Below are 16,280 nucleotides of genomic sequence, written 5' to 3'. Positions count from 1 at the left end.
TCACCACCCCAAAAAAAAGGAGAGGGGAAAAGAGAAACCCCTCCCCAAATCTGATTTTACTCAGTGGATCACTTTATTATTTCATAAACAATAATTCTCAAAATTTGCATGACTGTGGCAAAGCAGAATTACAAAAAAACCCATGAGCGTATAGCTAGATGCACATCAGTATTTCCCTCCCCTGTACCTTTTCTACAGCGGATTAAGCACATTATCTACATTCTTTCCCTCAGCCAACTATTCCCACTCCAAAAAGAGGAGGAAAAAATTAAATAAAAAAAGACAATAGAATAAACTAATTGTGAAGACCCTAGTGCTATATCTCATGGCATTGAATACCTGCTCTAATATGTATTTTGCTCCATTGTCTGAATCAGTGATTATATCCAGGAAGTCAGTCACTGATGGCTGAAGACAGTCTGAGTTTAAAGTGCCTTCTTCCACGCTGTTGTTCTGTAATAACCTTTCAATCTCCCTGTTCAGAATCTCCAAATGATCACACATCATGCAATTTTTAAGTGATATTCCTAAAGGAAGAGGGAAAGTCAGCTAATCACTTCTTGTTCAACTCTAATATTAAACTATGAAATAAACTATGCCTCTATAACATGCAAAAAGTGCATCCTATTTGAAAAATTTATCCAGTAACATACTAAAGAAAGAATTGTCTGAAGGATTGACTTCATAGTGCACAATTACGCATCTGTGCATTCAAGGCCCTGTGTGCAACACACTCTTTACAATTACGTTTGAGCCACAGAGCCAATATCACTAAAGCATTCCAAAAACGGAATTGGCATCCTCTCTTCCTAGGAAACATTCTGGCTCGTTGAACATAATACATTTTAAAATGTTAGTCATAGCCCACCCAGCAGCAAGGCTGCACAGTGCAGAGCCTACAGCTCTGATTTAACATAAAATAGAATTTTAAACACAAATAGTAATTGAAAACTAAGCGATTCTATGCAGGAATCATGCTTTTTGCATTAGTATTGTTATCTCATTATTATTACCTGTATTATTACCTCGATTACCTACAGGAAAAAACTTCCAACAGAACTGCAATTTTAAAATAATTTCAAATTTGAGAGGTACAAAAATTCAGTACACTTAAAACACTAAAACTGCAGACCCCCTACATTTGCTGTAAAATGCTTGGTTGTTTCTTATTATTATTTAGTATCTCAATTTTTTCCTCTCCCCATTTGGTCCAAATTTTTTTCATGAAAAACAGAGTAAGTTTCAAACTTATTTTACATGAATCTGCTCTTGCAGAACTGCATCTTAATACAGGTTGAACTTAAATGTCCAAAAGAAGCTGAAAAATGAAGTATCATCAAAACATAAAAGCACAAAGCTTTAACTCACAATTACACTTTTAAAGCTAGCAAGCCTGCTGGCATTTCTAAGCAAATGTTCTAGTAACTGCCTGCAAAAATATTTACTACAACATAAGTCAACTTTGGAAGTCTTCAAATATCTGTTTCTCATCCCAATTCAGTATTATTTTTGTTCACTTTGTTCTGTTTGTTCTCAAGTTAACTATTCAATTGCAGTTGAGATACTGACAGAAATGTAAGCTGAAGCAGCAAAGTAGTTATCTTGTTTCAAAGGAATTGAACATCCATGACCAACTTAATCTTATTCGTCCTAATACAGTACATTAATCACATTTCTGAAACTGGAAGTTCTAACTGGAAACTGAAAATTTTTGTAGTTCCCCTAATAGACAATTCCCATCAGCATCATCCTGCCTTTCTGCCACATCTCCTTCAGAAAGGATATTAAGTACCTCTGAAAAATCTGAGGCACAAATCTCCATAAATGATGGGACAGAACAGCAAAATACTGTTAATAATAAACATGTATACCGTTGCTTATTCAAAAAGTCCTCTGGTTTTGCTTAGGTTAACAACTTCTGTGATAAGCAATCCCCAATGTGAAAATGCATAAGCTTTAAGACGAACTATAAATAATGTTAGAGACACAAATCAAGAGTTTCTTAAAGCAAAAATATCTTCTCCCTTCACAGATGAAGTAAGCTTTGCCAATACAAACCCTAGGTTGACTTAAATGGTTACATAAGATACACGGCAGGTCCTCATTAAACAATGGATTCGCAGTGCTTATTAAATCCATGTTTATGGACTATGAAGAACAAAAGTACAACCCTAACACGACTTGAGCTGCTACTGTCCTGCTCCCTTTTCCCATGCTCAGTTACATCGTCTGTGCCACATCTACCCACAGACCTCCGCCACAGAAATAGTCCCCTGACTCCTTAGTAAACACACAGCTTATAAATTTAGCAGAAAATGAACCCACCAAAGACTGATCCAAAAGGATAAAAAAGCGAACATCAGAACTAGTGTAAAGATGTGCAAGAACAGGGATGGAGAACAAGATCCCCTTAAGCAGGCTGAGCTGGCATAGCACCTTGCTGCTATCTCATTCAATCAACACTTGCACACCATCATCCATCCGTGCAGCAAGTGCTCATCAGACGTTAGTCAGCAGGATTTCATTAACTGCCCCCTCAGTCAAGACTGTTTTAAGCTTGCAAACTGTAATAATGTGAGCATTCCAGTGAAACAGAACAGTCACTTATCTAAAAGTGGAGCATGAAGCTGATGCACAATATCTTGAGAAAGAATACTCAGAGAAGAAAACATTTATCTAGGCTTTTCTTCCCCCATTAGTTTGCAAGTAAAATGTTCCAGTTTTCCCAAAACAAGTTAGGCACTAATTCATTCTGGACCCAAATTCCAGAGGCAATCGAAGCACAAAAATATACTACCCTAGGGGAAAAAAAAAAAAAAAAAGAAAAAAAATCACAAAACTATCACAAGATTATAATTTCAATTTGGTCAACTACTCTCAAGCAGTGACAAACCCAAAAACACAGGGCTGCCCACTCTGCAAGACTAGAGGCAATCACTCACATTCAGCATCCCTGTGGATTCTCTACCACAAATCTGTGTTTTTCAGTATCCATGGCTCGAAGAAATTCCAGAGCAGTATCAGCAGCCAATTTAACAAGAGACAGAAAAGATATTCCCAAATTCCAAATCCTGATACTGCAATACCACTTGTTGACAAACACACAATGCATATTGAAAATCACACACCTTCATTAAACAACAACAAAAAAAAAAAAAAGAGAAAGCTTGTAATCTCACCCCACTTTTCTGTAAATATATTGCCCCTCTCACATTCAGACAAAATCTCAAAACCTCAAGAAAAGCACACTGCTCTCTACTGCCATTTTTGTAACGCAGCAGTTTACAAATCTCAGGCAGAACAGAAGACAGATTATCTATGCCAGTAACTCAGAGGTGAGAGATGTTAACTTCAAGACAGGCAGCTTGAAGACACCTGGATCTGCTGATGCTGACTTTATTAAGCCCTTTTTAAGATGCCTCAATATAACATCTTAATCTGATGATGACAGAGCAAAGCTTTTAAAGAACACCAACATTTCCCCATCTTTTTGTGTTTATATTTTTAGACAAAGGCCAATTCAACAAATATACATTCAGATCAGTATCTGCACTTTTATTTTTTCTCCCATTTCCCTGAAGAGGTAATAAAACATTCAATGGGGCCACTGACTGCATAAAGACTTTGTCTTTTCTAGAACTTATTATTTTTAACTGCATTAAGAATTCCCTGCCTCAGTTAACTGGGAAGACTTCACTCTAAAAAAGGATCTTGAAAGAAAGCTTAGTAATAAAACCTTTAACATGAACTAAAAACAAGCAAAAGAAATAACTTTATTTCTCCTTTACCTGAGGACTTGTGTACAAAACAAAACAAAAATCTGTGTCAGAATTCAGGGTAAATTCTTCAGTTTCAGCTTACTAGCTATTTTATTTAGTTTTTTGAGGAATCTAAATGAAAGACTAGTGATCTTTATCCTCTCATTAATGTTAATCCTCACTGTCAACAGCTAGATGACAAAATATGCTGCACCTTATTCCATGTTCTTGGATGTCAGCACTCTTCAATACTGAGCCAATTTGCTGTAATTGCACAAATTCTGGTATCTCGTTATTTAAACATTATACAAGCACCTTGCATGAATGCTTTAGTCCAAATGATTAGTATCTGTCACCTACTAGTTCTCTTACTCCCTACTCACTCTGAGAACTCTACAGATGCCTTCGATTTTGAAAGACTTCATGCATACTCATCCCTCCACAAGCATCCAAGAAAGCAAGCTTCACCTCATATTTAAGACTTGTGATAGACCCTAATACTCACAGTTTCAGTGTGACCTGTTACTTAACAAAGGTTCTACTGTGACAGAGAAACAAAGGCACTTTTTAAGAAACAAAGGCACTTTTTTTTTTTTAAAAGTCTTCATATTGAAGCTCCAGTTACTGATTTAGATACGTTATGGAAATTCAATGGCCAGGGCCCAAGGACAGGGCAGAAATCTCAAACAACCACAATGGCCAATATAAGGTTCAGCAACTTTCTGAAAACTAGGGTTAGTGAGAAGACAGAAGACTGTTTGCATCTGCAAAGAAATTCAAAGCCTAAGAGTCTTATACTTTCCAGCTTTTAAAAGCAGTTCATTCATCAGTGACCAGTTTCATCGCCACGTCCTGACACAAATCCAGTCTATGCCAGTATTTAAGATACTAGATTCAATTACAATGACTTGTAATGGGCCTTTAGTTATATTTTTCTGAGTGTTTCTTCAAAATTAGAAGGCTTGACATGCAAGGTATTTGGCTAGAACCAAAATATCTAGGGTAGTTTTCTTAAATGTCAAAGAAACTGCAGGATGTTATAAAGAGGACAGAAAGCATCCTTTCCAGAATGATGTAACAGTGATTCCAATCACAATTGACACTGCTCATTTTATTCCCTGTAAAAGAGGCACTGGGCTTGGCCTATGCCTCCTTTAAGTGTTAAAAAATTCCTAATAAACAAATATACTAATATTACATGAGAAAAAAAATAGTCTGAGAACTCATGTAAGCAGTTCTGATGCAAATAAAAGAACTGTTGGTATGGCTTAGTTGATGCCACTCCCACTCAGAAGACTGATACCATTGAAAATTACTTTGCATCCCTGTTTGTCAAAGATGACATCTGGGAAACCTTCACTTTCTACTAAGCAGCAGCAAAATTAATCCCTTGCATCAACAAGCATTACAAAAGTAGCCCAAAGGAAGTCAGTAGGGCAAAACTACTCTGTATATAAATGAGCCGTTCCATTCAGGCCATCGACAGAAGGTACAATCCCTTGAGCCCTAAGAGCAGCAGGAAACAGGTTCTGCGCTAGCACTGGAGAAAGCCATGCCCACAGAGGGCTGCAGTGCAGTCCCCTCCATCTGCTGCTCATCCATGAAAGATGCAAGAGCAGACTGCTTGCATGAGAAGCAACAGAAAATCAGATGACCAAGTACAACTAGTATATGGTCTTTTATTTTCATATAAAATGTATCCATGGCTTACTGATTTAAGTATCTTCCTTCTGAAAGAAGGAAAACACTTTTCAGAAAGTTGCAAAATGGGAATGTTGTGACAAGAGGGAAGCAATGAGAGTTGGAGAAAAGCAGCAGCCATACGGCTCAAGTCTCGATATGGTGAGACATAAGAAAGTTGTCATCCTGAACTCCTCCCCTACACCCCAAACAATTTACTATCTCACTACTTGACTGCCATAAACAAGCTGCAGTTCAAGGTCAAAAGTCCAGACATACCCGGTAAGTACAAAGATCTTATGGCAGAAGAAGTTTACATTTGAAAGATCATGTTAAAAATAACATTTGCATAAAATCGAATTATTTCAATGCTATAACACTACAAAAAAAGTAACACTTATCTGTAAATGCTTTGCTGGCTATTGTTAAGCATGGTAAATTAATTCCAAGATTATAAACAAACCTACCACCTCATATACCTGCAATATTAACAACTTAAAAGTGGCAGTTAATTCCTTCCTAGAGTCAATACGTTACTCCCATTAAAAAAAATTAAGACTTTAATAAGCTTTTAAATAGATTCAGTAATATGTAATTCAGTAATACAGCCATGTTCCTCAGAAATACCCCATCCTAATTTAAGAAACGTGTGCTCTTCTTAAATACTGCATGAAGCAGTAATAATTCTAGGCAAATATGAACAGTGCTATATAGCCAAATTAGGACAAAGCATCACCAAGATCTAGTTTTAAGGTAGCTTTTAGTATCAGAACAGTATTTCAACCACAGATGCACGTAACACAACATGATATTGTCAGGGATGGCACCACTGACACCTACACTACAGTCTCACATCACACCCCTCCACTTAGACCTGCTGCTTCTTCCCTCACCTACCCATCTCCCTTCACAAAGACATGTTCTAGTACTTGTAAAGCCTTGTTTTCCAGTGTTGGGTAGTACCCCACCTAAGTTCCTACCAAAAGTAACGGAAAAGAACTCACTTGACTAGCATGGGAGATCAGGCTGCCCCAGGACAGAAATGGTTGCATCAGAGGATAGAGAATCTACACCCTTTGAAGACAGTGCAAAGAAAGTGTGTGATGGTACCCATACCACAGTAGTCTCCAATGTGAGGGAAAAGCTCCCCAGGGATACCTTAGCACACCAATGTGATCAGATCTCCCAGGTGCTGGGGTGGGGGATATTAATTAAGAGGCTTCTGCACCTCTGTTGACACCCCGTTCCTCAATCTTGCTGACATTTTAATCAAGAAATCTTTGAAGGTACTGTAAGACCTTGTGGTGTCATGATGTGGTTATCACATACCACGAATAATTCAGTAGTGTCCATCACCACCTTTCTACGGTCAGACAGCCCTGGAAACTCAGACAGACCATTTCAATGAAGTTTTGTGGTTTGCAGACTTTTTGACTTCGGATGTAGCTTTTTTTTGTTTGGCATTGAAAAATTATTTCAAATGTCAAGGGTATGGTGCAAACCACTTGTCCTGTCTGGTACCGGGGAGCCCACTAAGTGCCTATTTACATGATACCAAGTACTACCAATATGCAGTGCTGATGCCAATCAACTAATGAGATTTAAAATGTAAACGTTAACTACTTTTTTTTTATTTCCAAAGATAAAGAAACAAGTGTTCAATTTTCTTCCAGATTTTTCTCTCATGAAAAATGAGACTCAATAAATTTATTAATTTCAAAAGATCACTTCTTTCCACTTGAGAAACGTATTGAAGAAATACTCTAAATTAACAATAAACTTTATAGCAAACCAACTTGACAGCTTATTTTTTAAAATAATTAAGCAAATGGATTTATTCCAAGAAGTTAAAGAAATATCTTCCCTTAAAAACAATAAATACATTCACTTGGTCTCTGTACTTGTACTAATAAATGAACCTTTCCAAATTAAAATGTCTTTAGTCACCCATTATTATAAACCCTCTCTACTGTATGTCTGAAACTAATATATACACCATCATCCTCTCCATGACTTCTGTCAGGCTACTCACTTACCTTACGTAAGCCTCTTAAGAAGGCCACTGCCTCACATGATGGAAAACTGTGCACATGCAGGACAGCAATCCTGCACATTTACAGTGAATGTGGGACCTCCTGGAAGTGTTGAATTTAATGTGTACGCACAGAATCAGATTACCATGCGCACACAGCAGACTAGTGCACAGTACCAGTTAGACAGAAAAGACAATGAGCAACTCCACAGTACGACATAACTACTCCAAGCAAAAACGCATAAAGTAGCTCCCTGGTTTATGCAAAATAAAATACACACACACTGAAGTTTATTTTGATGTCTTTCAGACTAGAAAATCATCTTACCAAGCAAAACATTTAAAGAAAAAAAAAAATCTTATTTCAGATTGCATCATACAGGATCAGAACAGTCAGAAAAAAGTAAAGGAAAGAAGGGATGGACCACTCAGTAGGTAGTGCAGCAGAATGGGAACAGCACCAAGTATTACAAGCGTATTTTATTCTGAATAAGTAACAAAAAGTACTTCTTTGAACTAGAGTGAAATTCCCACAGCTAAATTCAGCTAAATAGCAACCTCTCACAGAAACATTTGAGGCACTTTAGCAGTAGGCCCACCAGAAATCTGGCAAACATGAAAATTTTATTTAATGACAAAATTATGATTGTATCTAGACTACAGATGTTCACTGTCACAACTGCACAAGTCAGGAACGTTAAGGGGTACAATCCCTAATCAACAGAGCCATGCTGGCATAAGCGCCTCATATTGGTGTAATTACACCTGCAAAACTGTACTTTTACCTGTATGAGCCATTCTGTTTGCAGAGTAGCAGGTGTGCACCATCCTGGTGCAGCAGAGTTGTATCAGTGTGGCTGCCCACATAATAAGAAAGCCCTACCAACACATAGTACAGGCCCTTCCAAGTAGGGAAGCAGTTTATCTCAGGAGGAAGCAAGAGTTTGAAAGTTCACTCAAATTCCTTGAATTAAAAAAAGTTACATTAGCAAACAGATTCTAAGATATCTGTGTACACATTAGAGCTTTTGCCAGCACAGCTCTGTTAGTAGCTGGGGAAAAAGAACTGTAACTGACAACTGTACTGACAGAACTTTAAGAAAGGTCAAACCTTAACATAAGGCACTTACACTATGCACATCCTCCAACCTGTACACCCATAATTGTGTCCAATAAACAAAATTCATATACAGTGTTTTCTGCATTTGAGGAAACATTAACTAAATTTAAGCAGAAAGAAAAGTATTATATATACATGCCATTGGTATTTTCTAATCCAGAGCTTCATGGGTGCTTAAAAGACTAGCCAGATACACTCTACTGGCTTACTAACAGACTGACATTTGGCTTTTTTACTACTCCTACAACACCTTCTGAAGCCCTTATTCACATTCTTCCGAGTAAGCTAATCCCATATCTGCCCTAACAATGAAAATTTACCCAAAGACAAAATAAAATTGAATTTTTTGTCAAATTTACTTCTGCTCTCAGGATCTGAACAGTATGAGCAAAAATCAGACAGCATATAGATTTCTGCTCATTAAGAAATGTTGTGAGCAGAATCGCAAGCAGTGTAGATAGCTCTGCTTTTTTCTTTTTCCCTTTTATACAGATTAAGAAAAAAAAAAAGGCAGCTTTCTGTGGTCAAAAGCTTAGATTAAAAAACCAAACACAACCATCTCTGTACAAGAAACCTTCTAAAGGCTCCAGTACAAGCCACTTTTACAAGCCATGGTCCTAAGTTTACACAACAGAAATATCAATCAAACTTTGATTGTTATTGGGTATTACTCAATATACAGTAAGTATATTTAACATTCCTCTTCCATCACCTTGCACGAAAATTTTACAAACATATACTACTTATTTGACTAATGTTCAATTTCTGCTACTGAACTTGACCTCTTCAGCAGCACTGAAAACACATTTTCAGCAACTGCACAGGAAACAATGTGCTTTGGAAAGGCAATTCACACAATCTGGCATTCCTCTGCTGAAGTACCAAAGAAACTAGTTCTTTATCAGGGCCGTTAGGAACACTCAGCTGTTAACTGAACAGCCACAGTTATTCGAACAGCAACAGTTATTCGGGCTAAGCCCAAGAACCTTACAGTTTAACTCTTCAACATCCCACAGCTTGTTTGTTTTTAAACATACAAGATTACAATTCTAAAACTATCAGACTTTAGCTTGAATACTTACATTGTACTTAAAAATCCCTCTTCTCAAACAGTTTTACACAAACTAGTAAAGCTGTACAGGCTTTTTGTCAAGTTGGCATTATAACAGTACATAAACTAGTTACACGTCCTAAAATATTAGGTGTAAAAAAATGTTAGTTTTACATTATAATTAAATTATCTGTATCCTCTGGCATGTCTAGTTATTGTTGTCAGTCAAACTGTGTATACAGAAATGGACTCAACACAACTGCATGATTATAATTTCTGACCCTATGAGCACAGCTGTTGAAGAAAAAAAAAACACCCCTCCTGTTTTTCTCTCTTCGCCCCCCTTATTTCATTTGTAAAAAGTGAGCTAAAATACAGCATCTGAAACCAGCTAACATTTTAATTCTTATTCCATCAAAAAGGCTTCATTAAATGAAGTAAAACAGAAATGAATTTCTCCTTCAGAAGTTAGTGAAACACAGTAATTACAGCATACTGATTACGTTATTAAAAACACAGTAAACACAGTTCAGTTCCCAATTTTGATTAGGGTTTACTGTAAGAACACACATAATGCACATTTTATCTTTGTGTCTTAGCTCCCTAACTGGAAATTTAAGATTTTTCTTAACCTCAAAGTCTATCAATGCTCTTGAGACTACCACCATTAATAACTGTGAAGTATTCACTTATTTCAGAAGCTGTGTTAGATAAAAGCTTAATAGTAGTACAACCCTCAAAGCGTTAACTGACAGTTAACTGAGAGAAGATTCTCCTAGTGAGGTGAGAGGCTCGACAGCACACAAAAAAGCAACCAGTTCTTGCATAAGCTAGATAAATCTTACTTATATTAAAATCCTCTCCTTAAATCTTCTAACACTGTCCTACTACAAGAGACACTAGGCAGAAAAAGCGCACCAGAGAATAAAAGTAGTGTAGATAGACACTACTACTTCTGTCAACTAAAAACCACTTAATGTCACTCTTGCTGAGTACGGTCCCTTCTTCCATTTTTATCAGTTAGATTTTATAAACTCTCAGCCTAACCCCTATAACCCTTGCCCTTGCTCTCCCCACTTAATATTTCTAGCCGAATTTTCAGGCTGTACAGAATTAAAATCCCACAGTTGTAAGTTACAACTATAAAGACAATTACTATCTTAAACCAGAAACAAGTTAACAATCTACTGCCAGAAAATCTTAGTAGTGAAGCAGAATTAAGTAGAACAAACACTGCCTTTTGATGAGTCCACTAGACACTGAAAAATATTTATTTAATTTTATTTACCACTTTGGACTTACACAATTCTATTAGCATTGCTTTTAGGAGTTTGGGGTGGAGGGGGTGGTTTTGGTATTTTTTTTTAACTCAAAAGACACCTCTTAGTTATGTGAAAAGCACCCTCTGAAGCACTGTGTGAATTATATGTATTGTTTTATATTTGAAGAGTTTTAAAATCTACAAATATTTCATAGTGTACATATATTTGCAGGAGAAAAAAATTTCATTTGCACACCAATAGAAACCAACTAAAATATCCCTTAAAAAACCCAAACAACAAAGAAACTTTGTAAATAACCCCATTATTAAAATGCTAGTCTTGAAATCAACAATTATTCGATTTGCAAATCACTGGAGCCATGCGGTCTCAAAGTAGGCCAAAGACTAACATGAGCTTTTATTCTTCCACCAAAGTGCATTAAAAAAACCTTTATGTGCAATATGTTTCTGGAACCATCAAGGGAAAAAAACTTAAGGCCTAACTGAACAGCTATTTTGAGCATACTTCTATATTTATTCCTATAGAAAGTTCCAAATGTCAAAGAACAGTAACAAGCAGCTGGCATACATAAAAGTGGAGCACAACCCAAAATATCTATTACAATTAACACAGTATATGCTACACATGTACAGTAACTACACATTATCATTTTTCATTGACTAGCAATTAAATTGTGTAAACAGCTAGTAAATTTTGTTTGTAGAAGTAGCAACAAGACACTTGAAGCTAAACCAATTCAAGTTACCACTTACAAGAAAACTGTAAAATAGAAAAAAATGCAAACAGTGGAAAAAGTTCTTGTAAAATAAAGCAAAATATAGTTGAATATCAGCTGCCAAAGAATTTACTTAAACAAGGCTGTGATGTATTCAAAAAAACCCTATTTCTGAAAAAAACTCTCAAATAAATTATCCAGGAAAAAAAAAATTAACGAGGGAAAATAAGGAATGCTATATACATCCTTTTGAGTTAAAGTAAAAAGAATCAGCATTTTTCGTCTCCCCGAAGTTCCTAGAAGGAAAATATGAAAGCCCATGCAAGAAAAACAGCATGTTACACTGTTTTGAGTTACTGAACATACAAACAGCAGGAAGAGTGTAACACACATACATTTTGAAACACACTAAAAAGATTGTAACGTTCTTTCCAAGTTAAAAATGACAAGCTAAACCGGTAAGATTTTCTTAACCCACAACTAAAATATAGCTATCACTTGGAGGTATAAACTGAAAACTACTTAACTGTATGAAACAAAATTTGGTCACCATCAGAAAATAGTTTTCGCAAGCCAAATAAGCAGCTCCAAACTACCATCACCTCCAAGAGACAGTATTTAAGTACATTAGTGCAAGGGACGGGGAATGGCTATTGACAGGGAATTTACTGAATATTTAAAGCCAGCCAACAATTACTCCTGTCTAAAAATTCAGCCCCTCCTCTCTTCCCCTGCAAGAAAGTCACCAGAACTTGATAAAGTTCAACTTTTCTTGTTTAACTCACCGATAAGGAGATCGCCTCCATCGCCCAGAGAAAATAAACGTCACCTCAAGGCAGGTTAAGTGTTAGCCCCACCCTCCGAAGACCCCCTGCCCCGGAATGAGTTTTCGGTTGGGTTTCTGGAGTCCCCCGCGGCGACGAGCACCGCCCCGGCGAAGGGCGCGACCCCCGCACCCAGCGCCCCCCGCCCCGCCCCGCCCCCCCGGGCCACGGCGGAGAACCCCTCGTCCGGTACTAGGGCAACGGTGAAACTGAACGAGCAAGGCGGTTAAAGTCGGTCGTGACGTCACGGAGAAGCTCGCCGGCGTCAGCTTGGTTATGACGTCGATCGCCTCAGAGCACAACCGTCCTCTCCTTTTTTCCCCCCCAACATGGAGGAGCCCGCCTTCTAGCCCGCTCCGCCCGGGGAGGGCGTCCTCTCCGCTCCGGCCCAACCACGTTATGAGCTTATGGGGCGGCGGCTTTTAGCTTCCTCCGGAGCCCCCGCATTGAATCGCCGACCTCCTCTGGAACCGGGCCAGGCCTCCGGCGTGCCCGCGCCCTGCAGCCGCACCGATGTCCTCTGAAAACAGGCCGCGCCGCCCCCCGCCCCCCACCCCCCCCGGGGTCCCTCCGGCCGCCCTGACCCGCACCACCCGCCCGCCTCCATTTTCTCGTCGAGCCCAAAGGCGTCCAGGCCGGAGGAGGCGGTCGCCCCTTTTCCGCCACCCCTCCGCCGCTGCTGCTGCTGCGGCGGCGGCGGCGGCCCCAGCTCCCTTTCTCCTCCCGTCCCGCTGCTTCTCCGGCTGCCTCCCTCACTCACCGCGGGGAGGGGGTGGGGGGGGAGAAATCTCGCCGCCGCCGCCGCGGGTTCTCAGCCGAGCCGAGCCGCCATTTCCTCTTCGCAACCGCTCCAGAGCGCTGGGCGGGGGCGCTCCTCCCCCGCTACCATAGAGACCGACATGGCGGCCAACAGCAGTCCTAGAGCGCTTCGCTTTGCGCACGGCTCCCGGAGGACTTCGGCTGGCGTTGGCTCCGCCTCCCGGCCGGGCGGTGGCGCCGTGCGCGCGCTCCTTCACGGCAGGGCGCTGGGCGGGTAAATGGCGGCGGCTCGTTAGCCCTGCCCGCAGCCGGGGCAGCTCTTCCCCGTCTCCCTCCAGTTCGAGGGGAGGCTGAGCCGTTCCCCACACAGCCGTAGGGGCGCGGCTGCCCGCCGAGTCCCCGTCCCTTGGGCTTTAGGCCGCCTTACGCTGCCGTTCTGCGGCCGCTGAGGAAAACGGGAGGCGGGCCGCCCCGGTCAACCTCAGGGCTTCCTCTGCAGACGAGTTGTGTGGGATCAACAAGGCCTGTTCCCGGTTTTCTTACCAAAAATACAGCGTGATCTTACCTCACAGGAACTGCAGTTTCATTCATTATTCGTGAGGTTGCAAGCGCCGAGGGAAAACTGCACAGCAGCAGTGCTAAATACTGTTTTGCTTACAGCGACTTCTCTCACAGGACAAGTACGGCTTTGTCACAGGATTAACATGGCAGAGGAGCTCGTCTGCTGCTTGCAGACCAAACTGCTCACATGAGCTATGCTCCCCACCTGTGCTTATTCCATTGGGGTTTCATTCTGTTTTTCCTATTCTACTCCACCTGTTTTAGAAAATCAAATAGCAATTGCTGCAGTAATGCTTTCTTCTGGGTCCAGGTTACGGAGTGCCATGGAAAGGAAGTGTTCACTGGATCAGCTCATCCACCACATGGAGGCTTCCCAGTAAACAGCCTTTAAAAATGGTTAGGCTACTCAAAAAAACTCCAGGATCCAAGCCCCTGTAAACAGTTACAGAGAGTTAACTCCCATTTACACCTTTTCCTCCTACTGTCAGCATTTGTAACACTAGCAACCAGAAACACCTCCATCTCACAGTCACTGAGGGGTCTGGTCCCAAGGTTTACAGGAGGACCCGTGAGGCCATGCAAACACTCCTGACCTGGACATCGGAAGAGCCTTTTACGCAGTCGGAGGTGTGAGGTTTGGCTCTTTGACCCTGATCCTGCACATTTTTCCTCATGAGTTGATAACATTGATTTCAGTTGGATTCCAGACAGGTGCAGTGTTTACTAAGATGGATTAAGGAATGAAAACATAAAAACATACTTAGCATTAATTCAATAGAATTACAGGATTCTACAGAGCAATTTGATTACATCTTTTACAAGTCTACATTCTATATATGAGACTTCTGGTGGTAAAAACTCAGGATAATGTTGGAAAAGCTACTATTAGCTTTTTGCCTGATAGCATATAGTCAGCCTCTTTCTCCACCTGTAAAACTAGGCAGTATTAATACTTACTTCACACAGGAACACCAAAGGGTAAAAAAACCCTAACAGATTCCTGTGCAAAAGTACAAGACACCATGATTAAAGGCAAGCAGAAGTTTAATTTTTTTTCTGCAGCTACAGAGCTACAATAAATGAAAAGCACATGGAGGGTAAATACCTTATGATTTGGTAGATCAAGCTGCACTGTGATTTACACCCTGAGAAAAGCTAATAACATGTTGTTAATGGACAAATTTAGCATCCAGGGAGTGCTCAAACCCAGGAATTACACACCAAGGGAAAGGGAGCATGCAAAACCAGGAATTGCACACCAACAGTGAACAGGGGATGCCTGCAATAGGGGATCCAGCAGTGAAACAGGTATTAAATACCTCTTACATGCATTTGGTAAGAGGCTTACACCATCTTAACGTAATACCGATTCACTTTGCACACCCAGTGAATACCATCTAAAGCACATTACGCTTTCAACCCACAAACCCCCCTACATCTTTGTGTTAAAGCCCAAGTCGGAGTATCTACCTTTGCTGACTAAACACCTGTGTCACCTTCACTTAAATGGTACCATCAGCACCTCAGGTCCTTCCCCGTCTCATTCCCTTCCCTTCCTAATTCTTTTCCTGTTAGAGCCTAATTTCCCTTAATTTGGGAAATTTAGTCCTGTGTTACTGGTCTGAATCTGCATTGTTCTGGAAGCACACAGAAGGAGCTTTTTTGGTGATCTATATAATGCCAGTTTTGTTTCAGTTTAGGCCTCCTCTCATATAACATGGTGATAGTTTCTAACTGGTTTGAACTGAGAACACTGCTGGGAAATCCTAGCAGAGATTAATGACTATCAATCAGCTTCTAAAACAGTCTAATAAGCACCTTATCTATCTCTCCTTCTTAAACACCAGAGAAGCTTATGCTGAGATATCTACAAATCCCTCGTCACTAACTCTCCTTAAAACTTTTTTCCACTGCTTTCCAAAACCTCTTCTGCTATTAGGCGGTCAGTACACTGAGACTTTCCTCTGCAGCTGACACATCTTTATTTGTTTATCCCTTGGGTTTCCCTAATCAGTCTTTCTTAAACTTTGGGTGTCTACAAACTGGCCTTACTTATATTTGCAGTGTCTTACATAAGGGTCTTTAGTGATAGGCACTAAGGCATCGTCTTCGTGTTGCACAGAGATGGTCATCCCAGATCTGGGATGTCACTTCTGCTCTCTCACCCACCTTCCCCTTCACCAAGATAGCAACCCTTTCCAGTGTTTGAAGACATGAAGCCCTTAAATGTAATACCTACTTTACATTCACGCCTTCTCTCAGTTCTTCCTCACTGAATGTTCTGGTGAGCCAATTTCAGCAGCCAGGTAAAAACTAGAGACAGAGTTAGCCCATGAAAAGAGTAGGGATGAAAGCAAATGAGCAAGTTCTCTTCCCTCCTCCATCTCTGGCATTTGTGTGTGGGTTTTTTTAACAGATAATGAATCATTTTAAGTCAGAACAGACTGATTTCTGTTGGCTGTGCTCCAGCTTTACCTTTTTTTGCGGAAAAAACCCT

The 16,280-nt window shown here is 40.1% G+C and overlaps 1 protein-coding gene across 4 annotated transcripts in view; it reads right to left on the bottom strand.

Annotated features, from left to right (window-relative positions):
• Positions 1 to 13,434, bottom strand: part of DIDO1 (death inducer-obliterator 1) — a 56,482-nt gene extending 43,048 nt beyond the window's left edge. Inside the window, exon 1 of one of the 4 annotated variants that reach the window (XR_008234933.1) lies at positions 340 to 452. Coding sequence is in view for 2 of the 4 variants with exons in the window: in XM_052785762.1 (XP_052641722.1) it covers positions 340 to 507 (168 nt within the window). In the remaining 2 variants the exon portion in view is untranslated. Of the gene's footprint in view, positions 1 to 339; positions 521 to 12,424; positions 12,544 to 13,223 lie in introns of those variants that run through there. The other 3 variants (XM_052785779.1, XM_052785770.1, XM_052785762.1) reach the window with 3 other exon arrangements.
• Positions 13,435 to 16,280: the final 2,846 nt, after the last annotated feature.

This window comes from Harpia harpyja, chromosome 1 (assembly GCF_026419915.1).
Source record: "Harpia harpyja isolate bHarHar1 chromosome 1, bHarHar1 primary haplotype, whole genome shotgun sequence".
NCBI lineage: Eukaryota > Metazoa > Chordata > Aves > Accipitriformes > Accipitridae > Harpia > Harpia harpyja.
This window is presented reverse-complemented; position numbering and strand designations above follow the sequence as displayed.